Genomic DNA, 26,751 nt, shown 5'->3' on the forward strand with positions numbered 1-26,751 from the left:
TAGTCCCAACTCTTCCACTAAAGCAGGATCACCTAGACCACATTACACAGGGCTGTATCCAGGTGGGTTTTCATTATCTTCAGAGAATGGGACCCCACAACCTCCCTGGGCAGCCTGTGCCTTCTCACCCCCATAGGAAAAAAGTTTTTTCTTAGGCTTAGATGGAACTTCCCATGTTCCAGCTTGTGTTCATTTCCCCTTGTCCTGTAATTGGGAACTACTGGAAAGGGTTTGGCTCCATCCTCCTTGCTCCCACCCTTTGTAGGCATTAACAAGGTGTCCCCTCAGCCTTCTCTTCTCCAGGGTAGAGTCCCAGCTCTCTCAGCCTTAGCTCATAAGACAGATGGTCCAATCTGCCAGTCATCTTTGTTGCCCCACCACTGGACTCTCTCCAGTAGTTCACTGAAGGATACTTCACTGGACTTATATTTTTGAGGTTTTTCTTTTCAAACACATACACAAACACAAATGTTAGCTTTTGGCTTTATTCTCTTTTTCTCATGGAAGTTCAGGTAATGAGGTGCAAAATGGGAATTTTCCAGATTCATAAGCTTTGCTACAGTCTGCTACACTTGGCAAAAGTGGCTTTACTGTCTAACCAAGAATATGTGTCCTGTCAGGCACATTTTTATGGGACCTTGACATTTGTTGGTCATACCACAAAAGAAGAAGGTGTGATGTTTGTCATCTTCTTGCTGGAGCAGAGACACTGTACACAGATCCCACAGTGACAGTGGAGGGGGGGGGAAGCAGTGCCAACAATTTAAGGCAAGTCTGTCCGGAAGCTTTGAGGAAGCTTCCCATGCTTTGACATAGGAGAATGACTCTCTCTCTCTTTACTCTTTCTGCAGGAAAGAAAAATTCCATTCTGCTGCATAAAGTCCAGCACGACCTCAATTCAGGTGTTTTCAACTACCAGGAGAATGAGATCATCCAGCAGATTGTGCAGCACGACAGGGAGATGGCACACTGTGCTCACAACGTCCAGGCTGCCGCCGCCGCTGCCGCCGCCGCGTCCACCCCCACCCCTGTCATTTGGACACCCCTGATCCAGGCACCCCTGCAGGCTGCAGCAGCCACCACCTCTGTTGCTATAGCTCTGACCCACCACCCTCGCCTCCCGACAACCATCTTCCGGCCCCCAGTGTCTGTCCTGGGGTCCTTAGGACAGCAATCCAACCAGACCCCAGGACAGCTGAAAAGGCTTCAGTCCCTAATCCCATCGGCTGGGCCTTCTGCTGTCGGCTCTCCCTCCAGTACTCCATCCCAGCTGCATACACCAGGAGCAGAAACCCCTTCGTCCTCTTCCTTCCACATCCAGCAGCTTGCGGGATTCTCAGCTGCCACCAGCTTAGGACAGTTCCAGGTGGGATCCCCTCCAGGTGGCTCAAGCCAGCCAGCTCTGAGCGGAGGAGCCTCGGTGGGGCTGGGCCAGTTCCAACACGCACCTTCTGGGTCACCCTTGGGTACAGCTCAGCCCACGCAGCAGCAGCAGCAGCAGCAGCCACCAGCCCTTTCCAGCAGTGGCTTTGGGCACTTCCAGCAAGCCACAACTAGCTCTCCATCAACATCACTCACCCAGCTCTCATCAAACTCACCCCCCAGTCTTCTCAGCCAGTTCCAGTCCACTACAAGACCACTGCAGGGGGGACAGTTACAGCAGCTCTCGGGCAGCGGGACTTTGGGGGGAATTAACCACTTCCAGTCCCCTCCTTCTTCCAATTCTCCATCCTCCAGCCTAAGCCAGCTGGCACAGGCCTCTGGTGGGCCGTCCTCAGGCCTGTGCCAAACACATCCAAGTGCATTAGGATCTTTAACTGGAACGATAGCCCAGCTCCACCAGGAACGGCCACCTTTTGCCTCCATGTCTCCACTACAACAGTCTGGTGTCGCCTCTCCCTGTTACACCCCTTCTGGCCTTAGCCCTCCTAGTCAGAGCCCAGTGGCAACAAGAACTTTTCAGTGTGGCCCTCCTGGGGCCTCAGGCTCTCACGGATCTCTGCTCCTGCCTCAGACCTCCAGCCCACCTCCACAGATCCTGCAGTCCAAGAGCGTGCCGCCGGTGCCACCGGGACGGCTGAACCAGGACGTCAAGTTGATTTCTGCTTCCCAGCCATCTTTGCCCCAAGAGCTGGCTCAGGCACTGAGCCAAAGTTCTCCTCATTCCTCTAGAGAATCTGTTTCCAGCTTCTCTCCTTTTCCTGGCGGAGGTACGGGACTTCTCGGGAAGCCTTGCAGCTCCATTCCTGGGCGTGTGACTTTGCCACGTCAGATGTCCTCAGGTTCTTTACCGCATCCCTTGGTGTTCGGGGCCGGCGCCGCAGGCGCTGCTGCTCTGGCTGCTGGTGGGCGGAAAGGATCCATAGTGCTCACGGGGGATCTGGAACCTGTCAGATCCAAACTGCCCTCCAATTTGTGAGGACTCCTTCCTTCTGAGAGCTGGTTCTGTCAGCCGTGCGATTCGGTTCCTGGTTAGACTTTAATGGATCATTTTTTTCCTTTTCTTGCTCCCTGCCCCCTCTTTTTTTCTCCATTTCTATTGTTTAGGTTTAACTGCGATTAGGAGCAAACAAAAACACATGAAAAATGACAACAACAACAAAAAAAAAACAAAACAGAAAAAAAAAAAAAAAGATAAGATAACCAGGTATTCTTAGAGCTATAGATTTTTGGTCACTTGATTTTATAGAATATTTTAATACATGGAACAAAAGGATATGAGCAAATTTAATCCAACGAGGTAATGCACAGACAAGGTGTGTGCCTGAGCTGGAACATATGAATGATCAGCCATAGAAGCTACCAAAAAAGGTTTTCCTGTTGAGACAAAGATCTGAGGTTGAACCTGGTTAACTGAGGTCATGTGGGCCATAAAAGGGAACAGACCTGTAGGGGATCAGGCCTGTAGCTGGTGTTTTCAGGACAGCTCTGGCTGGCCTCAGCTTCGCGTTGCTTTGCACCCTCTGTGAACCTGGCCCACAGCACCCAGTTCCAGGGGCACTTGGATGGCTCTCTGTGCACACCAGGAAGCTTCACTCCTCCCAGGTTTTCTCCTGTGAGCAGCAGGTTGCAGAGGAAGCAAGAAGAGGGGTGAGTTTCATTAATGCCCGTCCCCTCTTGGGATTCCAGAAGGGCTGAGTTTTCATTTGGACTCCATCTGAAGAAACAAAAATGGTAACCAGGAGATGGACAGGCCTGACTTCAGATGCTTGTCTCTTTCTTATTCCATTGATGCTCTAGTGGGAACAAGAAGCAATCCCTTGGAAGTCACAAGGAGGGCAGTGAATACCCCTTCTGTATCTTTGTAGGTATCACAGATCTGGGTTGTGGGAGAAGTCCTGTGTCTCTGCCAGCATTCCAGGCAGCAGAAGCTTCAAGTTCTCCGTGGTCTGGAAAGCACATGTGCTGCCTTCCAGTTTGGGGCATACAAGGCAAGGGGAGGGATGAAGGAAGAGGCAGCACTTTAACCCTCCCTCTCTCGTTTGAATGTCTCAGTGTCCATGGGCTGACTGCTTTGAAGAGAACTGGGTAGCAAAAGATTGAGAAGTGGGGTGCAGTCACCCCAGCCCTCTTCCTCCTTAGCCCAGAGGAGTGTGAGCTTTGAGGCACCCGGGGTAGTGCCCACCCAAGAATCCTCCAGGTTTGCAATTATGTTGATGCCATTAAACCAAATCAGACCAGAAATTTGGCCAGCCATGGTCCACGCTTCTCCTCTGATGGGGGAACTGAAATCTTTTGCTTGATTTCACCAGCAATAACAAGCCTGCACCTGACAGGCTTTGGTCTAACCCTGCAGTTGCAGCATCACTGAACACATCTGGGGCCTGGCAGGTACCTTGAGCTGGATTTCTTGGGCTCCCCTGATTTAAGGCAGTCAAAGTGGGATGAAGACAGTAAGGGGCCATTGGGTGCACACAGCACTGAGAAGCTGCAGCCTTTACCTCTAGAATAAATGTCTCCTTTTCTTTTACTTCAATCTTTTTCTTTTTCTTTTGTTTTTTCTTAGGCCAAGAGGTATTTCTGGCCACCTCACTGTAAAGAGTCAGGTGCTCAACTTTTCTAACATGTTAGAAACACGTCCAGCCTCCCTCTCTTTCTAGATATCATGGGGTCCCTCCAGCCCTCAGAGGGGAAAGCAGGACTTGGTGCAGCAGTGCCAAAAAACTTGTTATTCTCACACAAATTATACAGGTCCATATGATTCCCTCTCTTGCCTCCTCCCACCCCCCAACTTCACCCAAAACACTGGCTGACAGTTGTTTTTTATACCGAGTTGTTTGCAAACCTCTTGACATGTGCCTGTGTCTTGAATGTTGCAGCAAGCATTCCTGGGCACTCCTGCTTCAACGTGCTTTGGTGGCTCAGAATTCAGATGTAATCAGCTTTGGTCTTCCTTAAAGGGTCAGGGGAATTCTAGAAATGTTCTTTTTCTACTAACTGCAGACAACTATATATGTGTGAGTGTGTGTGATGGGAGGGACACGACTGTGTGTGTGTATAGATTTTATATGTGTCTCTCTATATACACACATGCTTTTATATATATAGTATACAGTTATACACATCTGTACTCTATTTATGCACATGTGTAAGCACGCACACACACACACACATATTTATATATATATATATCTCCTAGTTTTAAAATACATGTCAGTTTTGATCCTCCTGTAGGACTGATTGGCAGGTGGTAATTATAATATCTAGATCCTGCTTTTCTAAATATGTACAGGTTCATCTTGAAACAGAATCACTTGGTGGAATTGAAGCAGACTCACAGACCCTCTTGTATTTTAAAAGGTATGAGGCAGTTCTTAGAAGGAAGGCTCACAATATCCTTTTCAATTTTGGATTTATTTTAGCAACCTTTTTCCCCCGTTTGCTAGAGGGCCCCTAGGATGAGCATCTCGGGAGGTTGGGAGCTAAGCTGTTTGGGTCTGGGATATCTAATACAAGCAGGTGGAAAAGGTCTTCAGCCCAGCAACACCAAGCCCTCATGGATGACTGTCCTGTGACTGCTGCATTGGTACTTGAATCTCAGCAACCCCTGTGGACACAGACAAATGGAGGTGCACAGAACCCCCTGAGGGCTGTCTCTGGCAGACACGTGTGTCCCATCCACCAGTCTGGTGGACGTCCTTCTCCAGTTGGGTTACTTTGCTTTGTTTCTCATGGGGAGATTGTTTGATTTTCCAGTTCTTAGCAGTGCAGTAGCCAATACTGAGTTATTCTGACTGGACCCCAGTCACCACTAGGCTTGTCTCAGTAGGTGGAACTATATTTATTATTACTATTGTTATTTTTGGTTTTATTTGGGAGGGGTGGGTGGGAGGGAAGAGTTCTAGGGGTCGGGTTTGCAATATAAAACACACAATAAAAACCTTAGTAAATAAAAATGTGAAAATCCATCCCTCTCTGGTTTGCAGTCTGCTTCAAGTGTTGAACTTCAGGCAATGTGAGATGAGGCTTAAAGAGTAAAAAAATAGTTGGGTGGCATTTCACTCCTCTCTTTGCTGCTCAACACAGAAGATGCAGGGTGTTGTCTCATTCCCTGACTGTATTTTCCTCATGTCTTCAGAGCTAGTAAAAGTTTAAAACTTTTGCCTACACTTATTTTTAACAATACAAAGAACAAATCTGGTAGTTGTTTTGCACATGTGAATATGCAGATCCTCCCCATTAATGGCAGGTGGAGAAACTCTGGCTGATACAGAGATCCTTGGAGAAGAGCCTGAAGAGCCCCACAAAAGGAACAGCCTTCAGCAACTTGGAATAGAGACTATCATGGAAAATGGACTCATCTCTGGTGAGGCCACATCTTGAGTACTGTGTTCAGTTCTGGGCATCTCACTGTAAGAGGGACACACAAGTGCTGGAGGTGTCCAGAGGAAATAGGAGCAGAGGAAATAGGAGCTGGGTCAGGGGAGGTTTAGGCTGGATCCTAGTAAACATTTTTTCACTGAGAAGGTTGCCAGCCATTGGAATGGCCCAGGACAGTGGTGGAGTCACCATGCTTGGAGATATTTAAAAGGAATTTGGACCTGGTCCTTAGACATGGTTGAGAAGTTAGATAATGCTGTTGGTAAAAGGTTGGACTGGATGATCTCAGAGGTCTCCTCTAAACATTCTGCGATTCTGTAAGTGGGAACCCGGGAGGGGCTGTGCTCACAGCAGCTTTTGTGTCCCCCCCCGGCCCAGGAGTTTCCCATCCCCACCCCCAGGACACGGCCCCTGCCCAGCTGCAGGGCATCAGCCCGAGTGCCCGGCCCGGCTGCTCATGGCCGGGGCTGCTGCGGGGCTCTGCTTTGCAGGCAGGGCTGGACACGGGGGGCTGGGCAGCAGGGGAGGACGAGGGAGGTTTGAATGCGCTGCAGGTCGGAGGGGGGACGGCCTTTCCAGCCAGGGGGGCTCCGGGTGTCCCCGGGCAGAAAGGAGCTGAGCGGGGAAGCCAGCGCTGGGCTGCGCTTTGCTTTGCAGCCTCGGTCACCAGCAAGTCACCGCTGCCCTCCAGTGTCCCTGTCCCGCACTGCCAGGGCTCAAGCCCCGGGAGGTATCGCTTCTGCCCGCCTTCAGACGGGCCACTCGAGAGAAACACCGCAGAAATCTCTCCCTTTCTCATCTAGCTTGGTGGCAAAGCAAATGCCCAGCCAGCTCTCTGCACTGACCGCTGTAGCAAGAAACAGCCTTTTGCTTCCAAAGGCAGAGGGCGGGAAGCAGAGGGCAGGCTGCTGGGCTTTGGGTTTTTTTTTTTCTGTATCCACTCTGCCTTGTCTGCATCTCAGATGTGCCCTGTGACACTCCCAGCTTGCGATTCACGCCTCTGCTCCCCGTTTCTCCTCTCGGGCTCTTCCACACGCACACACCCCACCAGCTCCAGCACGGCTGAGGAGTCCCTGACCAGCTGCAGGGCCATGGCATCCCTTCAGGAGAATTTGGGGGTCCCGTTGCTACCCGAGACCTCGGTGTGGCTGCACAATTTACTGAGCAGGTAGAAAAAATTGACTGCCAAAATAGGGGAGGGGGGTATGGGAGCTGGGGGTGCAAAGCAATGCAGCAGCTTGCAGTAGTGTAGGATTTGTTTATAGAGGTCAGGATAAGGATGGTCTAAGGATCCCATGAGCAATGGGGCCCAAGGAGGTGGCTGTCTCATGGAGAACAGATGATGAGCAGTTTTGAGCCTGGAGCTAGCAGGAGAGCAACACTAAGGGTATCGATCCCTGCCCTTGAATCTCTACAGACAGCAAGTGCTCCATTCAGAGAATTACAGTGAGCAGACAGCGGCGTGACCAAGGACCAAGAATCCCAGGAGTTGTCCAGGCTCTGTTATCGCACCTCTCCTGTGATTTAATGTCACAGTCAGGCTGTTCGGTTGCGGCTTCCCTCCGAGACATCTGGGGAAAAAGCAAACCTGTCTCTGGTTTGATGATTCTCCCGTAGTCTGACTCTGAGCAGTGCTGTGGAGCTCCACCTTTGGGTGCAGTTCTGGGTTGTGCCCTGCAGAGGAAGAAGAGGCAGTGTTGCTGCCCAGCTCGTCTCTGTGCAGCCCCTGAGCACGCAGTGTCCTGGCTGAGTCCCCTCCATGTCAGAGCCCCGCAGCAGCCCCGGCCATGAGCAGCCGGGCCGGGCACTCGGGCTGATGCCCTGCAGCTGGGCAGGGGCCGTGTCCTGGGGGTGGGGATGGGAAACTCCTGGGGCGGGGGGCACAAAAGCTGCCGTGAGCACAGCCCCTCCCGGGTTCCCGTTCCTCTTAGCAAACAGCAGCTTCTCTGTGTGGGGCTTGTGGCATCTTCCTGGCTGCCGCGGCTTGTTCAGAGGGTCGTTTTTGGTCTCCTGAGGAAAACTGAAGAGCCGGACCCTGCGGAGGGGATGAGGTAAAGAGTGGGACTCGTCAGGGCAAAGGGCAGGAGAGCGATGGGTGCGCAGCGCAGCGAGGGATCCGCGGTTCTTCGGGGGCAGGCGGGGGTCGAGCATTGCCTCCACCCCCCGCAAGCCATGGTTGATCTCTGCCCTGGGCAAGACTGGAACTGCGGAGGCGTCAAACGCTGCCCGGGTGGCAGTGGAGGGCCCAGCCCCGCCGGGAGCGTCCGGGAGCCCCGAGCAGCAGCGGCCGCTTCGCCCTCGTCCGTGCAGGGAGCAGTGGGCACCGAGCGGGTGAGAAAAGCTGTTCCGGGGGTTTGTTTGTTCGGGGGTAGTGGTGGGAGAGTGTTGGCAGCACCTTTGGTGTGCTGGGGTCTTTGGGCTGTTGCTGTGTTGGCCGGTGAGAGCACCAACCCTGTAAGGTATGTGAGAGCCCCTGTCTGCTCCATGGAGGGAGAAATGGAGCTGGCAGCTGCCCCCCTGTAGTCAGGGGAGGTCCCTTTCCCCATCCCCCTGCTCTGGCCGGAGCCCTTTGGAGTGTTGAGGGTGTTGAGGGTCCCCCTGGCCTCCATGCAGCCCCAGGGACAGGGTGGGGGCAGCTCTGAGGTTCCTCTCCTGCTCGAGGGCAGCAGTGTGGGGTTTTTTGGGGGTTGTTGGGATTTCGGCTTGAAGGGGACTAGAGGGTTGGTGTGGCAAGCTTCAGTGTGGGAGAGCATCCTGGTGGGGGAGTGGGGACTTGTGGGTGCTGATTGTGTCCTCTTGCCTTTGCAGCAGGAGGTGCAGGAGAAGAAAGTGGAGGCCTCCATGGTGTGTGGAAAAAAGCATAAACCAAGAGTGAGCAGAGGAAGCCTGGATGAGTGAAGTGGAGGTAAGGAGGCCCCATGGGCAAAGGGAGCTGACTGTCCCACCAGAGCATTGCCAGCATCTTTGCTGCCCTGGCCAGCTTTGTGCTGGGTGAGCTCCCTGTAAGCAGGACTGGGGTCTTGGGCCTCTGGCTGTTTTTCCTCTGGTGAAGCTGCCCAGAGAAGAGGGGCAAACCTGTAAGGAGGGCAAGAAACACTGTCTCTGTGTTTGGAGGATAGAAATGGAGGAGTTGTTATTATTGTGAGAGGAAGGCAGTGTTTATTTCCCGCTGTGCCTGGGCAGGTGCCTGGAGGAGTGATTTGGAGGGTGTCGCAAGAAGGGGCTGACACACGACCAATATGATCAGTCAAGTCCAACTTTATTAGAACATCAAACGTATTTATACCGAATTATGCCTACTTGTCAGAATATCATTGGTCAACGGTTGCAAAAGCTTGACTCACTATTGGTTAAGTGTTAAACATAAACTCCGCCTCTTGCGGTTTCCCACACCCCGAACTCTTCAGCCACGACGCTCCGCCCCCAAGCTTCTGGAACTTTCCCGGCAGCATGAGTTTAACTGTAACCCTGGCTCAATGATGAGCAGGGCCTGTAAGGCCTTGTGCAGGCCAAATGCAATCCTCTACAGGAGGGAAGAGCTGTTCTGTGAGGTGGGGTTTTTTTGTGGTTGTGATTTTGTCCTGTGAGGGGCTGGGTGTGGAGAGCTTCCATGTGGGGACTGTCCTGGTGCCTCTCTGTCAGGCCGGTGTTGTTGGTGCTGACTGTGTCCCCTTGCAGCAGGAGGTGCTGGAGAAGAAAGAGGAAGCATCCATGGTGTGTTGAAGGAAGCAGGAAGCAAGAGCAAGCAGAGGATGTGAGGAAGCCTGGATGACTGAAGTGGAGGTAAGAGGCTCTCTGGTAAACCGTAATTCCTGGTAGCCGGGGCTGTGGGCCATCAAAAGATTTCAGTGGTCACTGCTTGTGTATTTTTGCCAGGCCCATTGGTGTGGACTTTTGGAGCTGTAGTGAGCAACAGTGGGAGAGCTGCTGAGGGGTCAAATCTTCGAGGTTTTTGGTAATAAAGCAAAGCTGTAGCCTGCTTGTTTGTGGTGCTGTGGGTAGGTGTCCCTGTGAGGGCTGGGGCCAGCAGAACTTTTCAGAACTCACTTTTTGTGGTTTTGAGGCAGACCCATTGGTGTGGAATTTTTGTACTGTATTGAGTGAGAGTGAGAGAGTGGTCAAAGGGTCAAATATTTGAGTCTTTTGGTGTTAAAGCAAAGCCTTTTGTTTGTAGCTCAATTGTTACTGGTGCTGTGGGCAGGGTTCTATGTGAAGGTTAGGGCCAGCAAACGTTTTCAGGGGTCACTCTTTGCTTTTTTGAGCTGGGTTCATTCGTGTGGATTTTGGATCCGTGTGGAATTTTGGAGCTGTGTTGAGCAGCAGTGAGAGAGTGGCCTTAGGGTTGTATGTTCAAGGTTATTGGTACTGAATCAACCCCCTAGCCTGGTGGTTGCTGATGCTTTGGCTATGGTTCCATGTGAGGGGTAGAGCCATCAAGAGTTTTCAGTGGTCACTCCTTGCATTTCATTTTTTTGCCAGACATATTTGTGTGGAATTTTGGAGCTGTATTGAGTAGTGAGAGAGTGGCCAAAGAGTCGAATATTTGAGATTTTTGGTATGAAAGCAAACCCGTAGCCTGATTGTTGTTGGTGCTGTGTGTAGAGTTCCATGGGAGGGTGAGGGCCAGCAGTTTTTTTCAGTGTTCACTCTCTGTATTTGGGATCCAGGCCTGTTTGTGTAGGAATTTGGAGCCAACTTTTACAATGCCCAGGTGCTCTTAGATGCTGGATGAAAAGAGAAATGCCATGACAGAATCTGCTTTCAGGGGGGTCACTGTTGTACCTAGCAGTACCAGCTCACGGATGCTCCTTTTTTTCTCCACCACAGGCTCTTAAGCCAGGAGAATGCAGGCAGCTTCGACAGAGCTGCCAGGCCCCTCAGCGAGTTCTTCATCGAACCTCCCTACAGCCACCTCTCCTCTCGGCCCTATCTCTGACCTCCCCCTGCTCCCCAAAACAACTCCCAGAACGGCTTTTCTCACCCGCTCCCTGCCTGCTGCTCCCTGCACAGACAAGGGCAAAGTGGTCGCTGCTGCTCCGGGCTCCCAGGGGGGCTGGACCCTCTGCTGCTCCCCCCAGCCAGAGGTGACAGAGTCAGAGCCTCATTCCTAACCTCGGCAGGGGTCGACCATCGCCTCAACCCTCCAAAAGCAGTGGTCGACGCCTGCCCAGCTACAAGCCAGGTGAAATTTTCACCGTGAGCTGCCAACCACATACAGCCATGCTGACCCTTCCCAGCGGGGTCCTGCCTCCCCTTTTCCCCTCACAGGCACAAAAAAATGTGTAGAAAAAAAATCCGTGGAGGCTTAAGGACAACACGTAGTCACCAATATGGTTCAAGTGAAGTCGTCTACTAACAGTTCATGCTCGCTTTATATAGAGCCCTTGTTTCTGTAATGATATCTTGCAGGTGGCTGTATCTTGGCCACAAATTCTGTTCTCGCAGAATGTCTGCTGGCTAATCATTACTCTGCTATTCTTTTCTACTGCCAGCTTCCTTATCTTTTTCCAATAGCTCATCTTTCAGTAGCCTTGGAACTAGGTCTCCAGGCCCTTAGCTTACTCTAGCTAAACCTCAATAGTCAGGATTGCTCACATCTGTTTTCTTCCAGACAGTTTCCCAACAAAAATGTCCTCCCAAAAGGCTGCTAGGGACACGCAGACGCCCTGCTCCCCCAGCCCCACACAGAGCAGCTGCTGTCTGCTAGGAGGAGGTCTGTCTGGGTCGAGGATGAGGCAGAGGAGATCAGTCTCCCCGTCCCAGACAAGGTGGTCCAGCTGATGGAGAAGGGTGAGTGAGGGGCGTTTGGCTGCTTTGCTGTGCTCCTGCGTGGCAGTGGCTGCTGGGCACATCCCCGGCCTCTTCCGTGCCAGTCCCCTCTTTGGGTCCCCCGCCGAGGGCTGGCTCTCTCCTTGGGAGCTGGCACGGGGCTGGGTGCCGGGTAGGGCCCTTCAGTTACTCCTGCCAGCACCTTCAGCTCACTCTCCTCCCTTGCTTTCTTAGATCCCAATCCTGATGCCACCTTCCTTTGGTCTTCAGCGGAAGAGGGCCAGGAGATGAGTGGGGATGCTCAGGAAGAGCTAGGAGAGGTACCTACAGAGACTCTCACCTGCCTTGTGCCTGCTCCAGCTGCCCCCACGCTCAAAGATGCCTTCCCAGACAGCTGCCCTCTGGGCAAAGCTGGGGAAAAAATAAAAAAAAAAAAAAGAGCCCCATAACCTTCTCTTGTTGCAGGAGCGGGACAAAGACTGTCTGAGAGATCTGGTAGTCAACCTTTGCCCCTCCACCCTCAGGAGTCTGCAGGATGTCTCGCAGGTCTGGCATTTTCAGAGCAGGTCACAGTTTCCCCTGTGCAAACCCCCCAGGGAGGTTTCTCCCCCAAAGCCCTCTGCACCCTGACGGGTACAGAGGCATAGAAAGGAGCAGAGGCTGCAGTGGGAAGGGGCTCTGGCCACCTCCTGGCCATGGCAGATGGGTGTGGAGATTCTTCCCTGAGGCTGCTGGGAAGGACCCCTCCCTGTGTGTGGCATCTGAGGGGATGGTTGCAGCCCAGTGGCAGCACCATCCTCCCCTCTGTTCCCTGCAGACAGAAAAAATCTTGAGGTGCATCCACAGAGAAGTGGAGGAAGTGTGCACGGAACCAGGGCAGTTCCTCCTGAGATCCGTGCTTGGTCTGCTCAGCGAGTGCTGCCCTGAGGAAACAGTTCAGACCCTCTTGAGGATCAGTCCCTCCTGTGACAAGTATGAGCCCCAAGAGCCCTGGGGACTTGCTCCATAGCCCAGGCACAGCACAGTGGCCAAGGCAGCCCTGCTAACAGAGTGTTCTGGCTTGCAGCGCTGCACTGGCCATGTGGGAGATGCTGCTGTCCCTGCCCAGCACTTCAGAGACAGTTCTTGACAGGCTGCTCAGCGTGATCCAGGGCTGGAGACCAATCTGTGCTATCCCATCTGTGAGTGACCAGAGCAGCTCTTGCTCACGACTTCAAGGCAGTTGATGGCTCCACGTGCAGCCCAGGGGCTTTGGCAGTGCCCCAGCAGCTTCCTTGCCCTGAGAGCTGTCCCTGTGTCTTTCTGCAGGCAAGTCAGGTCCTGTACAGGCTCAGCCAGCGGCCCCGCGGCCAGAGGATCCTGGAAGCGCTCTTCCCCAGGCTCCTCATGAGCTTGACCTACAAACTTTCCCTGGCTGCAGTGATCCTGGGGCGGGAGCAGCCTGGGGCTGATCAACCCGTCCCTTTCGGATGCGCCATCCCCTTCCCCTGCCATTCCTTCCCCTGGGCCCTCGGCCTGGGCCCCTGCTCTGTCTGTAACCGGACCTTGCTCTGCACACAGGCTGGCAGTGGAGGGCATTAAAGTTCTGCTGCACGCTGCTGGCTGTCAAGGCCACGTCCAGAACATCCAGGAGGAGGGCGGCTGGGACATGATGCTGCAAGCAGACACCCTCGAGAGAGGAATCAGTCTGCTGGCCAGGTGAGAGCCCTTTGTAGGCAGCAGTGTCTCGGCAGCCCCATCCCCGGGGGCAGAGAAGTCCCCAGGCACCCAGGCCCCGGGCTGCAGCCTCAGCGCTGGCCAGGGAGCGATCCGAGTGGCAAGGGGTGCTCCTTGCCTGGGGAGAGAGCAGGGCGCAGTCAGCAGCAAGTGGTGTGGAGGCTGTGGCTGGGGGCAAAGGCGTGTCCTGGCCTGGGCTGGCCTGGCTGGGCTGGGCAGGGCAATCCCAGCAAGGCTTTGCCTGCCCTGCTCACTGCCAGCACTGCTTTTCTTGCCCTGTCCTGCCCAGAGAGCTGAGGAAGAGCCCAGCTGAGCAGCAAGCCTTCATGTTCCAGCACATGAAGTTGATTCTTACTCACAGGAGGGAATGGCAGACCAACTTTGCCTTGACTTTTTATACTGAGGTAAGCCTGGTGGGAAGCAGTGCCTCTGCCAGATGCTCCTGAAGCCGTCCCTCTGGCACAGGCGGCTGCTGCCGGGTGGGATGACAGTCCCTGGAGCTGGGACAGAGGGCTCTGCTGCCAGTCAGTCCCTGGGGCCTCCATCCAGCCCTTCCTGCTGGGGCAGTGCTCAGCACCCCCACATGTCCACAGGCAGGGCTGCCCCCCGGAGGGGCTGTGTCAGCCCCCAGGCCCCGACCTGGCAGGGGTAGCCAGGAGCTGCAGAGTGCCAAGGTCCCGCAGCTCTGCCCGTCTCTCCTCGCTGTTGTTCTTTCAGCTGCTGGGCTGCCAGGGCCTTGGAAAGGACTGGAGTGACCTGCGCCTCCTCCACTCCTACCTGAGCCATGGCACACAGACAGTCCGTCTGAGGGCACTCCAGGGCTTGGTGGCAGTCGCAGGAGATCCACAGATGGTGAGCGAGGCGTAGTCAGGCGGAGCCGCCTTGGCAGCCTGGGGCTGGGGCAGGGGTAACGCGCTGGCTTGGGCCTGGCTGCGAGGAAGGAGGTGGCTGTCAGCAGAGAGAGGGGTGGCTGAGCAGGGGCCACAGAGCCTTTGCTCTCCTTGCTCTCTCCTTCATCCCCATTGGCACACGCAGCGCCTGCCGGGAAGCCGGGTGGGAGGCAGGTGCTCAGCACGCAGGGCGTTTGTGCCAGGCTGCTCCTCCACTGCTCCACCCTCACAGCAATTCTCTGTTTCCTCCAGGCAAGAGAAATGCGGGGCAGCTCTCTGCTGGAGAGCATCCTGGCGTGCCTAAAGGATCCATCCAGAGACATCAGGATGGAGGCCTTGCTCTTCTTCGGGACCATGATGGGCCAGCTGAAGAGGAAAGAGGCCAGCCCTGTCGCTCTGCTGCTGGTGGAGAAGCTCGCAGCCCTCTTTGGTGATGTAAGGCTGATGTGGGACCTGACCCCGTCGAGGGGCATGGGTCAAGGACAGCTGCCCTCCAGCCCAGCCCCGCCGGCAGCACTTGGGCAGGGCTGCTGCCCTCCTCACGCCCCTGGGCTCTGCTGGGAGGGCTGCTGGGCTCTGTACCCAGTGTGGCTTCTCCTTGGCCTCAGCCTCTAGAGTTACACTTTGCTGCAGTCATGCTCTCTTCCTTCCTTCCCACCAGGAGTCCAGCCAGGTTCAAGAGCTCTCCCTCATCCTCTTTGAAGACACCATGAAGGCTGTGGTGAGCAGAGACAAGGCAGAGATGAAGGAGGCAACACGCAGGGTCGTGCTCTCGCTCTTCCTGCACGTGAACGCTGAGAGCAGGAGTGTGGCTGAGGTAGAGAGCTGAAAGCTGAGCACCTGCTTTGCCCTTCCTTCCCTCTGCCCCAGCCCTGGCAGCAGCAGCTCCTCAGCTGTTGCCCGTTTCTCTTGTGCTGGCTGTGAGAGTGCCATAGCTGAGGTGCTGGCTGCCCCGTGTCCCTGCCTCAGGCATTGAAGCCCGGGCATTCAGGCTCTGTCCCCAGCTGCCTCTTCCCATAAGTAGCTGGGGACAGCTGGCAGCCTTGCCAAGAGGAGGGGGACAACAGGTCTCCTTCTCTGAGCTGTGGTGCCAGCTCCCACCTGCTGCTGTTTTGCAGGCCTCTGGCAAAGGCCTCCTCATCTGTGCCAAGTTCCTGGGCTGGAGGAAGCTGAAGAGGGTTATTAAGAAGCAGAAGACCTGGCTGATTGGAGAGACTTTGGTGAGGACAACCCCCAGGTGCCAGGGCCTGGACTGGACAAGGGATGCTCCATGTGCCCAGGGTGTGGCTGTGCCTGGGGGCGAAGGGGTGGGATGGGCAGAGGGGCTGCTCTTGCACACGTTGTGGGGCGGGGAAGGGTCTGTGCCAGCCCCATGACATGACCTTGGGCACTCTCCAGCTGAAGCAGGACAGGAGAAGGGTGGAAGATTACGTGTGCTTCAGCCTGCCCTACCTGCGGGACTCTCAGACCAGCGTGAGACTGGAGGCCATCAGGTTCATGGGTGAGCCATAGCCCCCGGGGACCCTCTTCTGGCAGCCCGGCCCCAGCCCCTGGCGCTGCCCTGGCAGGCAGGAGCAGCCCTGTGGCTGTCTCGGGCAGGGCCCTGGCCTCCTGCTGCCCCCTCTGCTCTGCCCAGGCCTTGGTGGCCTTGGTGTCTGCCTGGCTCAGTGTCAGCAGCGCCCTCGGGGACTTGCCCGGGGCCATCCGTGCGGAGTGCTGGGCAGGAGGGCGTGCGGCCGAGCTGGCCGGGCCGGGGGCTGTGCTGCCGCAGTGCTGGGGAGGGGGAGGTCTGACGGGAGCTCTGTGCACAGGGACTGCTGCGCAGCGCCTGGGGAGGAACGGATCCAAACGGACGATGGAGGTTGTGTGGGATGGTGAGTAGGGTCAGAGGGGTGCTGGTGGGGCAGGGGAGAGAGCCTGGGCAGGGTGCTGGCATTCCTGGCTCTGCTGCTGCAGGGAAAGGAGGGAGAAGCTGTGACTGTCCCATCCCTGCTCCTCCCAGTCAGGGAAAGAGAGCGATGGGGCTTGCATAGAAGGGTCTGTGCAGACAGCAGGGTTTCACCACTGCTCACCTTCTTTCTTTTTTCTTTTCTTTTTTTTTTTTCTTTCTTTCTTTCTGCTGCAGCTCTCAAGCGCTGTGATGATGACCCTGCTGCCTCAGTCAGGTCCCTAGCAGGTCAGACCTTGAACATCCTGCAGGCTGGGAGGGAGCTGGAGAGATCAAGATGGTCCTTCCCAGGCCTGTGGTTCTGGCGCTGATGAGATGGGTCAAGGACAATCTTGCTGCCTCCATCTTCCTGACGGTACTTTCACCACTGCCCCATCATGGCCCCAAGAACACTCCTGTCCCCTGGCTCTCCCACTTAAAGCTCCCTAATGTCATCCCAGGCAGAGGAAGCGGCTCTGCTGGGGTGAAGGTCCTGGTGGAATGATGATCCCCAAGCCTGCAGAGCACACAGCATTTGTCCTGGCCTCTCCTGCTACCTGCACATCAGCTTAGCCCTGTGAGTGCCCTGGCCCCAGCTTGCTGGACAGCCAGGTTACCCTTCTTTAGGCTGGTGCTGCAAGGAGGTACAGGGCCTGGAATGATCAGCCTCATCACCAATCACACCTGCACGGGGACAGCCCTGGTCACAGCTGAGGATGAGGATGAACACTTGCTCCTCACAGCAGTCCTGCTCAGTGTCATGGGCATCAGCAGCTGGTGCTGAGTTCTTTCAGCCCACCTACAGGTGAGGAATTGCATCAGCAGCCGGAGACACCCAGCTGATTCCAACTCTCCCAAGAGAGCAAGAAGCAGCTGCTGCATTCCTCTTCTGTCACTTCCAGGAGGTCACCAGGGTGTCTGCAGAGTTTGTGGCCTCTCCCCCAGAGACCTGGAGCAGCTCGAGTCATGCGGCTGAGCACACGCCCAAAGCAGATCCCCTCTCGGAGGCTGTTTGGATTCATCGGGAGCTGCCCCCCAGAGGCTACAGGAGGTTCCAGCCTTGCCGGGCAGGGTTCGTGTCACCGTGTGGGCCCAGGCGGCTTGGGACAGCTGGGCAGGGCACAGCTGAGCCAGAGCTGCTTTCCTTGTCTCCTCAAAGCAGCGGGATGTGCAGCCTCCTGGCCTCTGGCATAGCTTCCAATAGGTCAAAGAGGTCCCCAAATAAAATGTGGCCTTTGGAAAGCACAGCATGTGTTGAAATCTGTTGTATGGGACCTGGGCTCTGATCCTGGGACCGATGGGTGATCCTGGCCTACACACGTCACAGAATCCTAGGAGTTTTTCAGGCTCCGTTTTCTCACCTCTCCGGTGACTGTAAATGCAGAACACTCTGTATCCCTGCCGTGTCACAGTCAGATTGTCCAGTGGCAGCTCCCCTTCGAGACCTCTGGGGAAAAAGCAAACCTGTCTCTGGTTTGATGATTCTCCCGTAGTCTGACTCTGAGCAGTGCTGTGCAGCTCCAGCTTTGGGTGCAGTTCTGGGTTGTGCCCTGCAGAGGAAGAAGAGGCAGTGTTGCTGCCCAGCTCGTCTCTGTGCAGCCCCTGAGCACGCAGTGTCCTGGCTGAGTCCCCTCCGTGTCAGAGCCCCGCAGCAGCCCCGGCCATGAGCAGCCGGGCCGGGCACTCGGGCTGATGCCCTGCAGCTGGGCAGGGGCCGTGTCCTGGGGGTGGGGATGGGAAACTCCTGGGGCGGGGGGCACAAAAGCTGCCGTGAGCACAGCCCCTCCCGGGTTCCCGTTCCTCTTAGCAAACAGCAGCTCCTCTGTGTGGGGCTTGTGGCATCTTCCTGGCTGCCGCGGCTTGTTCAGAGGGTCGTTTTTGGTCTCCTGAGGAAAACTGAAGAGCCGGACCCTGCGGAGAGGATGAAGTAAAGAGTGGGACCCGTCAGGGCAAAGGGCAGGAGTGCGATGGGTGCGCAGCGCTGCGCAGTGAGGGATCTGCGGTTCTTCGGGGGCAGGCGGGGTCGACCCTTGCCTCGACCCCCCGCAAGCGATGGTTGATCTCTGCCCTGGGCAAGACTGGAACTGCAGAGGGGTCAAACGCTGCCCGGGTGACAATGGAGGGCCCAGCCCCGCCAGGAGCGTCCGGGAGCCCCGAGCAGCAGCGGCCGCTTCGCCCTCGTCCGTGCAGGGAGCAGCGGGCACCGAGTGGGTGAGAAAAGCTGTTCCGGGGGTTGGTTTGTTCGGGGGTAGTGGTGGGAGAGTGTTGGCAGCACCTTTGGTGTGCTGGGGTCTTTGGGCTGTTGCTGTGTTGGCCGGTGAGAGCACCAACCCTGTAAGGTGGGTGAGAGCCCCTGTCTGCTCCATGGAGGGAGAAATGGAGCTGGCAGCTGCCCCCCTGTAGTCAGGGGAGGTCCCTTTCCCCATCCCCCTGCTCTGGCCGGAGCCCTTTGGAGTGTTGAGGGTGTTGAGGGTCCCCCTGGCCTCCATGCAGCCCCAGGGACAGGGTGGGGGCAGCTCTGAGGTTCCTCTCCTGCTCGAGGGCAGCAGTGTGGGGTTTTTTGGGGGTTGTTGGGATGTCGGCTTGAAGGGGACTAGAGGGTTGGTGTGGCGAGCTTCAGTGTGGGAGAGCATCCTGGTGGGGGAGTGGGGACTTGTGGGTGCTGATTGTGTCCTCTTGCCTTTGCAGCAGGAGGTGCAGGAGAAGAAAGTGGAGGCCTCCATGGTGTGTGGAAAAAAGCATAAACCAAGAGTGAGCAGAGGAAGCCTGGATGAGTGAAGTGGAGGTAAGGAGGCCCCATGGGCAAAGGGAGCTGACTGTCCCACCAGAGCATTGCCAGCATCTTTGCTGCCCTGGCCAGCTTTGTGCTGGGTGAGCTCCCTGTAAGCAGGACTGGGGTCTTGGGCCTCTGGCTGTTTTTCCTCTGGTGAAGCTGCCCAGAGAAGAGGGGCAAACCTGTAAGGAGGGCAAGAAACACTGTCTCTGTGTTTGGAGGGTAGAAATGGAGGAGTTATTATTGTGAGAGGAAGGCAGTGTTTATTTCCCGCTGTGCCTGGGCAGGTGCCTGGAGGAGTGATTTGGAGGGTGTCGCAAGAAGGGGCTGACACACGACCAATATGATCAGTCAAGTCCAACTTTATTAGAACATGAAACGTATTTATACCGAATTATGCCTACTTGTCAGAATATCATTGGTCAACGGTTGCAAAAGCTTGACTCACTATTGGTTAAGTGTTAAACATAAACTCCGCCTCTTGCGGTTTCCCACACCCCGAACTCTTCAGCCACGACGCTCCGCCCCCAAGCTTCTGGAACTTTCCCGGCTTCCATGTGGGGACTGTTCTGGTGCCTCTCTGTCAGGCCGGTGTTGTTGGTGCTGACTGTGTCCCCTTGCAGCAGGAGGTGCTGGAGAAGAAAGAGGAAGCATCCATGGTGTGTTGAAGGAAGCAGGAAGCAAGAGCAAGCAGAAGATGTGAGGAAGCCTGGATGACTGAAGTGGAGGTAAGAGGCTCTCTGGTAAACCGTAATTCCTGGTAGCTGGGGCTGTGGGCCATCAAAAGATTTCAGTGGTCACTGCTTGTGTATTTTTGCCAGGCCCATTGGTGTGGACTTTTGGAGCTGTAGTGAGCAACAGTGGGAGAGCTGCTGAGGGGTCAAACCTTCGAGGTTTTGGTAATAAAGCAAAGCTGTAGCCTGCTTGTTTGTGGTGCTGTGGGTAGGTGTCCCTGTGAGGGCTGGGGCCAGCAGAACTTTTCAGAACTCACTCTTTGTGGTTTTGAGGCAGACCCCTTGGTGTGGAATTTTTGTACTGTATTGAGTGAGAGTGAGAGAGTGGTCAAAGGGTCAAATATTTGAGTCTTTTGGTGTTAAAGCAAAGCCTTTTGTTTGTAGCTCAATTGTTGCTGGTGCAGGGTTCTATGTGAAGGTTAGGGCCAGCAAACGTTTTCAGGGGTCACTCTTTGCTTTTTTGAGCTGGGTTCATTCGTGTGGATTTTGGATCCGTGTGGAATTTTGGAGCTGTATTGAGCAGCAGTGAGAGAGTGGCCTTAGGGTTGTATGTTCAAGGTTATTGGTACTGAATCAACCCCCTAGCCTGGTGGTTGCTGATGCTTTGGCTATGGTTCCATGTGAGGGGTAGAGCCATCAAGAGTTTTCAGTGGTCACTCCTTGCATTTCATTTTTTTGCCAGACACATTTGTGTGGAATTTTGGAGCTGTATTGAGTAGTGAGAGAGTGGCCAAAGAGTCGAATATTTGAGATTTTTGGTATGAAAGCAAACCCATTGCCTGATTGTTGTTGGTGCTGTGGGTAGGGTTCCATGGGAGGGTGAGGGCCAGCAGTTTTTTTCAGTGTTCACTCTCTGTATTTGGGATCCAGGCCTGTTTGTGTAGGAATTTGGAGCCAACTTTTACAATGCCCAGGTGCTCTTAGATGCTGGATGAAAAGAGAAATGCCATGACAGAATCTGCTTTCAGGGGGGTCACTGTTGTACCTAGCAGTACCAGCTCACAGATGCTCCTTTTTTTCTCCACCACAGGCTCTTAAGCCAGGAGAATGCAGGCAGCTTCGACAGAGCTGCCAGGCCCCTCAGCGAGTTCTTCATCGAACCTCCCTACAGCCACCTCTCCTCTCGGCCCTATCTCTGACCTCCCCCTGCTCCCCAAAACAACTCCCAGAACGGCTTTTCTCACCTGCTCCCTGCCTGCTGCTCCCTGCACAGACAAGGGCAAAGTGGTCGCTGCTGCTCCGGGCTCCCAGGGGGGCTGGACCCTCTGCTGCTCCCCCCAGCCAGAGGTGACAGAGTCAGAGCCTCATTCCTAACCTCGGCAGGGGTCGACCATCGCCTCAACCCTCCAAAAGCAGTGGTCGACGCCTGCCCAGCTACAAGCCAGGTGAAATTTTCACCGTGAGCTGCCAACCACATACAGCCATGCTGACCCTTCCCAGCGGGGTCCTGCCTCCCCTTTTCCCCTCACAGGCACAAAAAAATGTGTAGAAAAAAAATCCGTGGAGGCTTAAGGACAACACGTAGTCACCAATATGGTTCAAGTGAAGTCGTCTACTAACAGTTCATGCTCGCTTTATATAGAGCCCTTGTTTCTGTAATGATATCTTGCAGGTGGCTGTATCTTGGCCACAAATTCTGTTCTCGCAGAATGTCTGCTGACTAATCATTACTCTGCTATTCTTTTCTACTGCCAGCTTCCTTATCTTTTTCCAATAGCTCATCTTTCAGTAGCCTTGGAACTAGGTCTCCAGGCCCTTAGCTTACTCTAGCTAAACCTCAATAGTCAGGATTGCTCACATCTGTTTTCTTCCAGACAGTTTCCCAGCAAAAATGTCCTCCCAAAAGGCTGCTAGGGACACGCAGACGCCCTGCTCCCCCAGCCCCACACAGAGCAGCTGCTGTCTGCTAGGAGGAGGTCTGTCTGGGTTGAAGATGAGGCAGAGGAGATCAGTCTCCCCGTCCCAGAAAAGGTGGTCCAGCTGATGGAGAAGGGTGAGTGAGGGGCGTTTGGCTGCTTTGCTGTGCTCCTGCATGGCAGTGGCTGCTGGGCACATCCCCGGCCTCTTCCATGCCAGTCCCCTCTTTGGGTCCCCATGCCCAGGGCTGGCTCTCTCCTCGGGAGCTGGCACGGGGCTGGGTGCCGGGTAGGGCCCTTCAGTTACTCCTGCCAGCACCTTCAGCTCTCTCTCCTCCCTTGCTTTCTTAGATCCCAATCCTGATGCCACCTTCCTTTGGTATTCAGCGGAAGAGGGCCAGGAGATGAGTGGGGATGCTCAGGAAGAGCTAGGAGAGGTACCTACAGAGACTCTCACCTGCCTTGTGCCTGCTCCAGCTGCCCCCACGCTCAAAGATGCCTTCCCAGACAGCTGCCCTCTGGGCAAAGCTGGGGAAAAAAGAAAAAAAAAAAAAAAAAAAAAAGAGAGCCCCATAACCTTCTCTTGTTACAGGAGCGGGACAAAGAGTGTGTGAGAGATCTGGTAGTCAACCTTTGCCCCTCCACCCTCAGGAGTCTGCAGGATGTCTCGCAGGTCTGGCATTTTCAGAGCAGGTCACAGTTTCCCCTGTGCAAACCCCCCAGGGAGGTTTCTCCCCCAAAGCCCTCTGCACCCTGACGGGTACAGAGGCATAGAAAGGAGCAGAGGCTGCAGTGGGAAGGGGCTCTGGCCACCTCCTGGCCATGGCAGATGGGTGTGGGGATTCTTCCCTGAGGCTGCTGGGAGGGACCCCTCCCTCTGTGTGGCATCTGAGGGGATGGTTGCAGCCCAGTGGCAGCACCATCCTCCCCTCTGTTCCCTGCAGACAGAAAAAATCTTGAGGTGCATCCACAGAGAAGTGGAGGAAGTGTGCACGGAACCAGGGCAGTTCCTCCTGAGATCCGTGCTTGGTCTGCTCAGCGAGTGCTGCCCTGAGGAAACAGTTCAGACCCTCTTGAGGATCAGTCCCTCCTGTGACAAGTATGAGCCCCAAGAGCCCTGGGGACTTGCTCCATAGCCCAGGCACAGCACAGGGGCCAAGGCAGCCCTGCTAACAGAGTGTTCTGGCTTGCAGCGCTGCGCTGGCCATGTGGGAGATGCTGCTGTCCCTGCCCAGCACTTCAGAGACAGTTCTTGACAGGCTGCTCAGCGTGATCCAGGGCTGGAGACCAATCTGTGCTATCCCATCTGTGAGTGACCAGAGCAGCTCTTGCTCACGACTTCAAGGCAGTCGATGGCTCCACGTGCAGCCCAGGGGCTTTGGCAGTGCCCCAGCAGCTTCCTTGCCCTGAGAGCTGTCCCTGTGTCTTTCTGCAGGCAAGCCAGGTCCTGTACAGGCTCAGCCAGCGGCCCCGCGGCCAGAGGATCCTGGAAGCGCTCTTCCCCAGGCTCCTCATGAGCTTGACTTTCAAACTTTCCCTGGCTGCAGTGATCCTGGGGCGGGAGCAGCCTGGGGCTGATCAACCCGTCCCTTTCGGATGCGCCATCCCCTTCCCCTGCCATTCCTTCCCCTGGGCCCTCGGCCTGGGCCCCTGCTCTGTGTGTAACCAGACCTTGCTCTGCACACAGGCTGGCAGTGGAGGCCATTAAAGTTCTGCTGCACGCTGCTGGCTGTCAAGGCCACATCCAGAACATCCAGGAGGAGGGCGGCTGGGACATGATGCTGCAAGCAGACACCCTCGAGAGAGGAATCAGTCTGCTGGCCAGGTGAGAGCCCTTTGTAGGCAGCAGTGCCTCGGCAGCCCCATCCCCGGGGGCAGAGAAGTCCCCAGGCACCCAGGCCCCGGGCTGCAGCCTCAGCGCTGGCCAGGGAGCGATCCGAGTGGCAAGGGATGCTCCTTGCCTGGGGAGAGAGCAGGGCCCAGTCAGCAGCAAGTGGTGTGGAGGCTGTGGCTGGGGGCAAAGGCGTGTCCTGGCCTGGGCTGGCCTGGCTGGGCAGGGCAGGGCAATCCGTGCAAGGCTTTGCCTGCCCTGCTCACTGCCAGCACTGCTTTTCTTGCCCTGTCCTGCCCAGAGAGCTGAGGAAGAGCCCAGCTGAGCAGCAAGCCTTCATGTTCCAGCACACGAAGGAGATTCTTACTCACAGGAGGGAATGGCAGACCAACTTTGCCTTGACTTTCTATACTGAGGTAAGCCTGGTGGGAAGCAGTGCCTCTGCCAGATGCTCCTGAAGCCGTCCCTCTGGCACAGGCGGCTGCTGCCGGGTGGGATGACAGTCCCTGGAGCTGGGACAGAGGGCTCTGCTGCCAGTCAGTCCCTGGGGCCTCCATCCAGCCCTTCCTGCTGGGGCAGTGCTCAGCACCCCCACGTGTCCACAGGCAGGGCTGCCCCCCGGAGGGGCTGTGTCAGCCCCCAGGCCCCGACCTGGCAGGGGTAGCCAGGAGCTGCAGAGTGCCAAGGTCCTGCAGCTCTGCCCGTCTCCCATCGCTGTTGTTCTTTCAGCTGCTGGGCTGCCAGGGCCTTGGAAAGGACTGGAGTGACTTGCGCCTCCTCCACTCCTACCTGAGCCATGGCACACAGACAATCCGTGTGAGGGCACTCCGGGGCTTGGTGGCACTCGCAGGAGATCCACAGATGGTGAGCGAGGCGTAGTCAGGCGGAGCCGCCTCGGCAGCCTGGGGCTGGGGCAGGGGTAACGCGCTGGCTTGGGCTTGGCCGCGAGGAAGGAGGTGGCTGTCAGCAGAGAGAGGGGTGGCTGAGCAGGGGCCACAGAGCCTTTGCTCTCCTTGTTCTCTCCTTCATCCCCATCGGCACGTGCAGCGCCTGCCGGGAAGCCGGGTGGGAGGCTGGTGCTCAGCACGCGGGGCGTTTGTGCCAGGCTGCTCCTCCACTGCTCCACCCTCACAGCAATTCTCTGTTTCCTCCAGGCAAGAGAAATGCGGGGCAGCTCTCTGGTGGAGAGCATCCTGGCGTGCCTAAAGGATCCATCCAGAGACATCAGGATGGAGGCCTTGCTCTTCTTCTACACCATGATGGGCCAGCTGAAGTGGAAAGAGGGCACAACCCAAAACTGCACCCAAAGCTGGAGCTCCACAGCACTGCTCAGAGTCAGACTACAGGAGAATCATCAAACCAGAGACAGGTTTGCTTTTTCCCCAGATGTCTCGGAGGGGAGCTGCCACTGGACAATCTGACTGTGACACTGCAGGGATACAGAGTGTTCTGCATTTACAGTCACCGGAGAGGTGAGAAAACAGAGCCTGAAAAACTCCTAGGATTCTGTGATGCGTTGAGGCCAGGATCACCCATCCGTCCCAGGATCAGAGCCCAGGTCCCATACAACAGATTTCACCACGTGCTGTGCTTTCCAAAGGCCACATTTTATTTGGGGACCTCTTTGACCTATTGGAAGCTATGCCAGAGGCCAGGAGGCTGCACGTCCCGCTGCTCTGAGGGGACAAGGAAAGCAACTCTGGCTCAGCTGTGCCCTGCCCAGCTGTCCCAAGCTGGGCCCACACGGTGACACGGACCCTGCCCGGCAAGGCTGGAACCTCCTGTAGCCTCTGGGGGGCAGCTCGTGATGAATCCAAACAGCCTCCGAGAGGGGATCTGGTTTGGGTGTGCGCTCAGCCGCTCACCACCCCTGTTGAGAGTGGAAGATAGCTGAGAGATTAGAGGGGCTCTGCCAACAGCCAGGGGGAGGAAAGGGAAACCAGAGCTTCTGGGGGAGTGTGGATCCTAACAGGAACCTTCCAGTATCTGAAGAGGCCTTACAGGAAGGCTGGAGAAGGACTGTTGGCAAGGGTCTGTACTTGTAGCCTGAGGGGCAATGGTTTTCAGCTAGAGAACAGCAGATTCAGAGTGGATGTTAGAAAAAAGCTCTTTGCCATGAGAGTAGTGGAGAAATGGAACAAGTTTCTCAAGGAGACAGCTGAGGCCTAAATCCTGGAGCTCTTCAAGGTGAGGTGTGATGAGGCTCTGAGCAAGCTGAAGATCTAGTTGTGGATGTTCCTACTTCTTGCAGGGGGGTTTAGACTAGATGACCTCTAGAGGTCACTTCCAACTCAAAGGAATGTCTGAATCAGCAGCTGTGTAGCTTGCCTGGTAGCAAGCCTTTGGAGAAGGTGAGAATATGATGCAGCTTCTGTTGGAAGGCAGGTTTGGCATTGAGAGAAGCAAGGTCAAGGGACTTGGTCAAGAGATGCAGTTCTTGGGAATTAACTGGCAAGATGGATGCAGCCCCATGCCTGTGGATATGGTGACCAAGGTAACAGCTGTGTCTGCCTCTGTCAGGAAGGAGGAGACAGAGGCTGCCTTGGGTGTTGTGTGTGTCTGGAGGATGCCTGTTCCATGGGACAGTGACGTGCTGAAGCCTCTCTCTAGAGTCCCTCAGAAAAGAAACTCTTTTGTATGGGGCCCTGAACAAGCTGGGGAGAGTCTGGCAGACAGGTCCACAGGAGACTGGCCAGGGATGACTGGAAACCCATCCCAGACTTCATGCTGCTGCCTGCAATGCCAATCTGGGCCTAGAAAGGCAAATTTGGTGGCAGCCTGGGATCCCAGAGGGGAGTGGGTCAGAGACTGGAGCTATTTGGGAAAGTAACCTAAGAGCTGACTGAGCCACAGAGCACAGTGCAGAGTGGGTCTGTCCCCTTCCTTACCACGCAGCAGCCTCTGCCATCGTGGCTTGGTAAAAAGCACCCTGAAATCAAGGGGTGGGGAAAGGTTCAAAAACCGGGACAAACATTTAGCACAAGCCCTCTGGTTAGTTAAGAGCAGGGGCTGGATCAGTGGAGCCAGCCCTGGCCAGTCTGCTGTTCTACAGACAGGGGAAGGGGATGAGGTCCCTGCTGTAAGGGAGAGGAACCTCCTGGGACAAGCTGTGTGGATTTCTTCACCCCTGGGCAAAGGCCACACACAGGGAGGGGTCCCTCCCAGCAGCCTCAGGGAAGAATCCCCACACCCATCTGCCATGGCCAGGAGGTGGCCCCACTTGTGGGGTCTTGTCTGCTCAAGCCCCTGGGCGTTCCCTGGAGAGTGATGCCAGCACACCGGGGATCACAAAGAATTTTAAAATAACCACCTGAAGCTCTATTCCTCAGTTTATGTTGTATTTATTGATAATTCTGCCAAAACCAGGCTAGCCCAGTTCATACAGAGCAGAACGGGTCACACAGGGTTCTAATGATTTTGCAAAATAAACAGATT

The 26,751-nt window shown here is 55.5% G+C and overlaps 3 protein-coding genes and 2 long non-coding RNA genes across 5 annotated transcripts in view; all 5 read left to right on the forward strand.

Annotated features, from left to right (window-relative positions):
- HCN4 (hyperpolarization activated cyclic nucleotide gated potassium channel 4) overlaps window positions 1–2,419 on the forward strand; it is a 106,365-nt gene extending 103,946 nt beyond the window's left edge. Inside the window, exon 8 of the mRNA XM_008495317.2 lies at window positions 852–2,419. Coding sequence (XP_008493539.2) covers window positions 852–2,419 — 1,568 coding nt within the window. The remainder of the gene's footprint in view (window positions 1–851) is intronic.
- Window positions 2,420–8,632: 6,213 nt separating this feature from the next.
- On the forward strand, window positions 8,633–10,689 carry LOC115598866. The gene is made up of 3 exons (XR_003987983.1): window positions 8,633–8,725; window positions 9,499–9,603; window positions 10,648–10,689. It is a non-coding gene; the product is annotated as an uncharacterized LOC115598866 (long non-coding RNA).
- Window positions 10,690–12,912: 2,223 nt separating this feature from the next.
- Window positions 12,913–16,454, forward strand: LOC115598873 (maestro heat-like repeat-containing protein family member 7). The gene is made up of 10 exons (XM_030457283.1): window positions 12,913–13,058; window positions 13,150–13,287; window positions 13,595–13,709; window positions 14,023–14,157; window positions 14,448–14,630; window positions 14,857–15,012; window positions 15,314–15,415; window positions 15,594–15,696; window positions 16,007–16,069; window positions 16,321–16,454. Exons 1-10 carry the CDS (start codon window positions 12,976–12,978, stop codon window positions 16,452–16,454), a joined length of 1,212 nt encoding a protein of 403 aa, XP_030313143.1. The 5' UTR covers window positions 12,913–12,975.
- Window positions 16,455–18,272: 1,818 nt separating this feature from the next.
- LOC115598865 lies at window positions 18,273–19,580 on the forward strand. Its single transcript, XR_003987982.1, has 3 exons — window positions 18,273–18,333; window positions 18,811–18,907; window positions 19,519–19,580. It is a non-coding gene; the product is annotated as an uncharacterized LOC115598865 (long non-coding RNA).
- A 28-nt stretch (window positions 19,581–19,608) lies between these two features.
- Window positions 19,609–24,737, forward strand: LOC115598874 (maestro heat-like repeat-containing protein family member 7). Its single transcript, XM_030457284.1, has 11 exons — window positions 19,609–19,623; window positions 21,511–21,622; window positions 21,837–21,922; window positions 22,078–22,158; window positions 22,430–22,584; window positions 22,679–22,793; window positions 22,921–23,081; window positions 23,173–23,310; window positions 23,618–23,732; window positions 24,046–24,180; window positions 24,471–24,737. Exons 1-11 carry the CDS (start codon window positions 19,609–19,611, stop codon window positions 24,735–24,737), a joined length of 1,380 nt encoding a protein of 459 aa, XP_030313144.1.
- Window positions 24,738–26,751: the final 2,014 nt, after the last annotated feature.

This window comes from Calypte anna, chromosome 10, assembly GCF_003957555.1.
Source record: "Calypte anna isolate BGI_N300 chromosome 10, bCalAnn1_v1.p, whole genome shotgun sequence".
NCBI lineage: Eukaryota > Metazoa > Chordata > Aves > Apodiformes > Trochilidae > Calypte > Calypte anna.

What these genes read in the sequence shown, in the direction of transcription:
- LOC115598873 (XM_030457283.1), top strand. Translation starts at nt 12,976, where the DNA reads ATGAGCTTGACCTACAAACTTTCCCTGGCTGCAGTGATCCTGGGGCGG. An exon ending in CCTTGACTTTTTATACTGAG is followed by an intron (nt 13,710 to 14,022) that starts GTAAGCCTGGTG and finishes TTGTTCTTTCAG; the next exon opens with CTGCTGGGCTGCCAGGGCCT. An exon ending in GGAGGCCATCAGGTTCATGG is followed by an intron (nt 15,697 to 16,006) that starts GTGAGCCATAGC and finishes CTCTGTGCACAG; the next exon opens with GGACTGCTGCGCAGCGCCTG.
- LOC115598874 (XM_030457284.1), top strand. An exon ending in GATCAACCCGTCCCTTTCGG is followed by an intron (nt 23,082 to 23,172) that starts ATGCGCCATCCC and finishes CTCTGCACACAG; the next exon opens with GCTGGCAGTGGAGGCCATTA. An exon ending in CCTTGACTTTCTATACTGAG is followed by an intron (nt 23,733 to 24,045) that starts GTAAGCCTGGTG and finishes TTGTTCTTTCAG; the next exon opens with CTGCTGGGCTGCCAGGGCCT.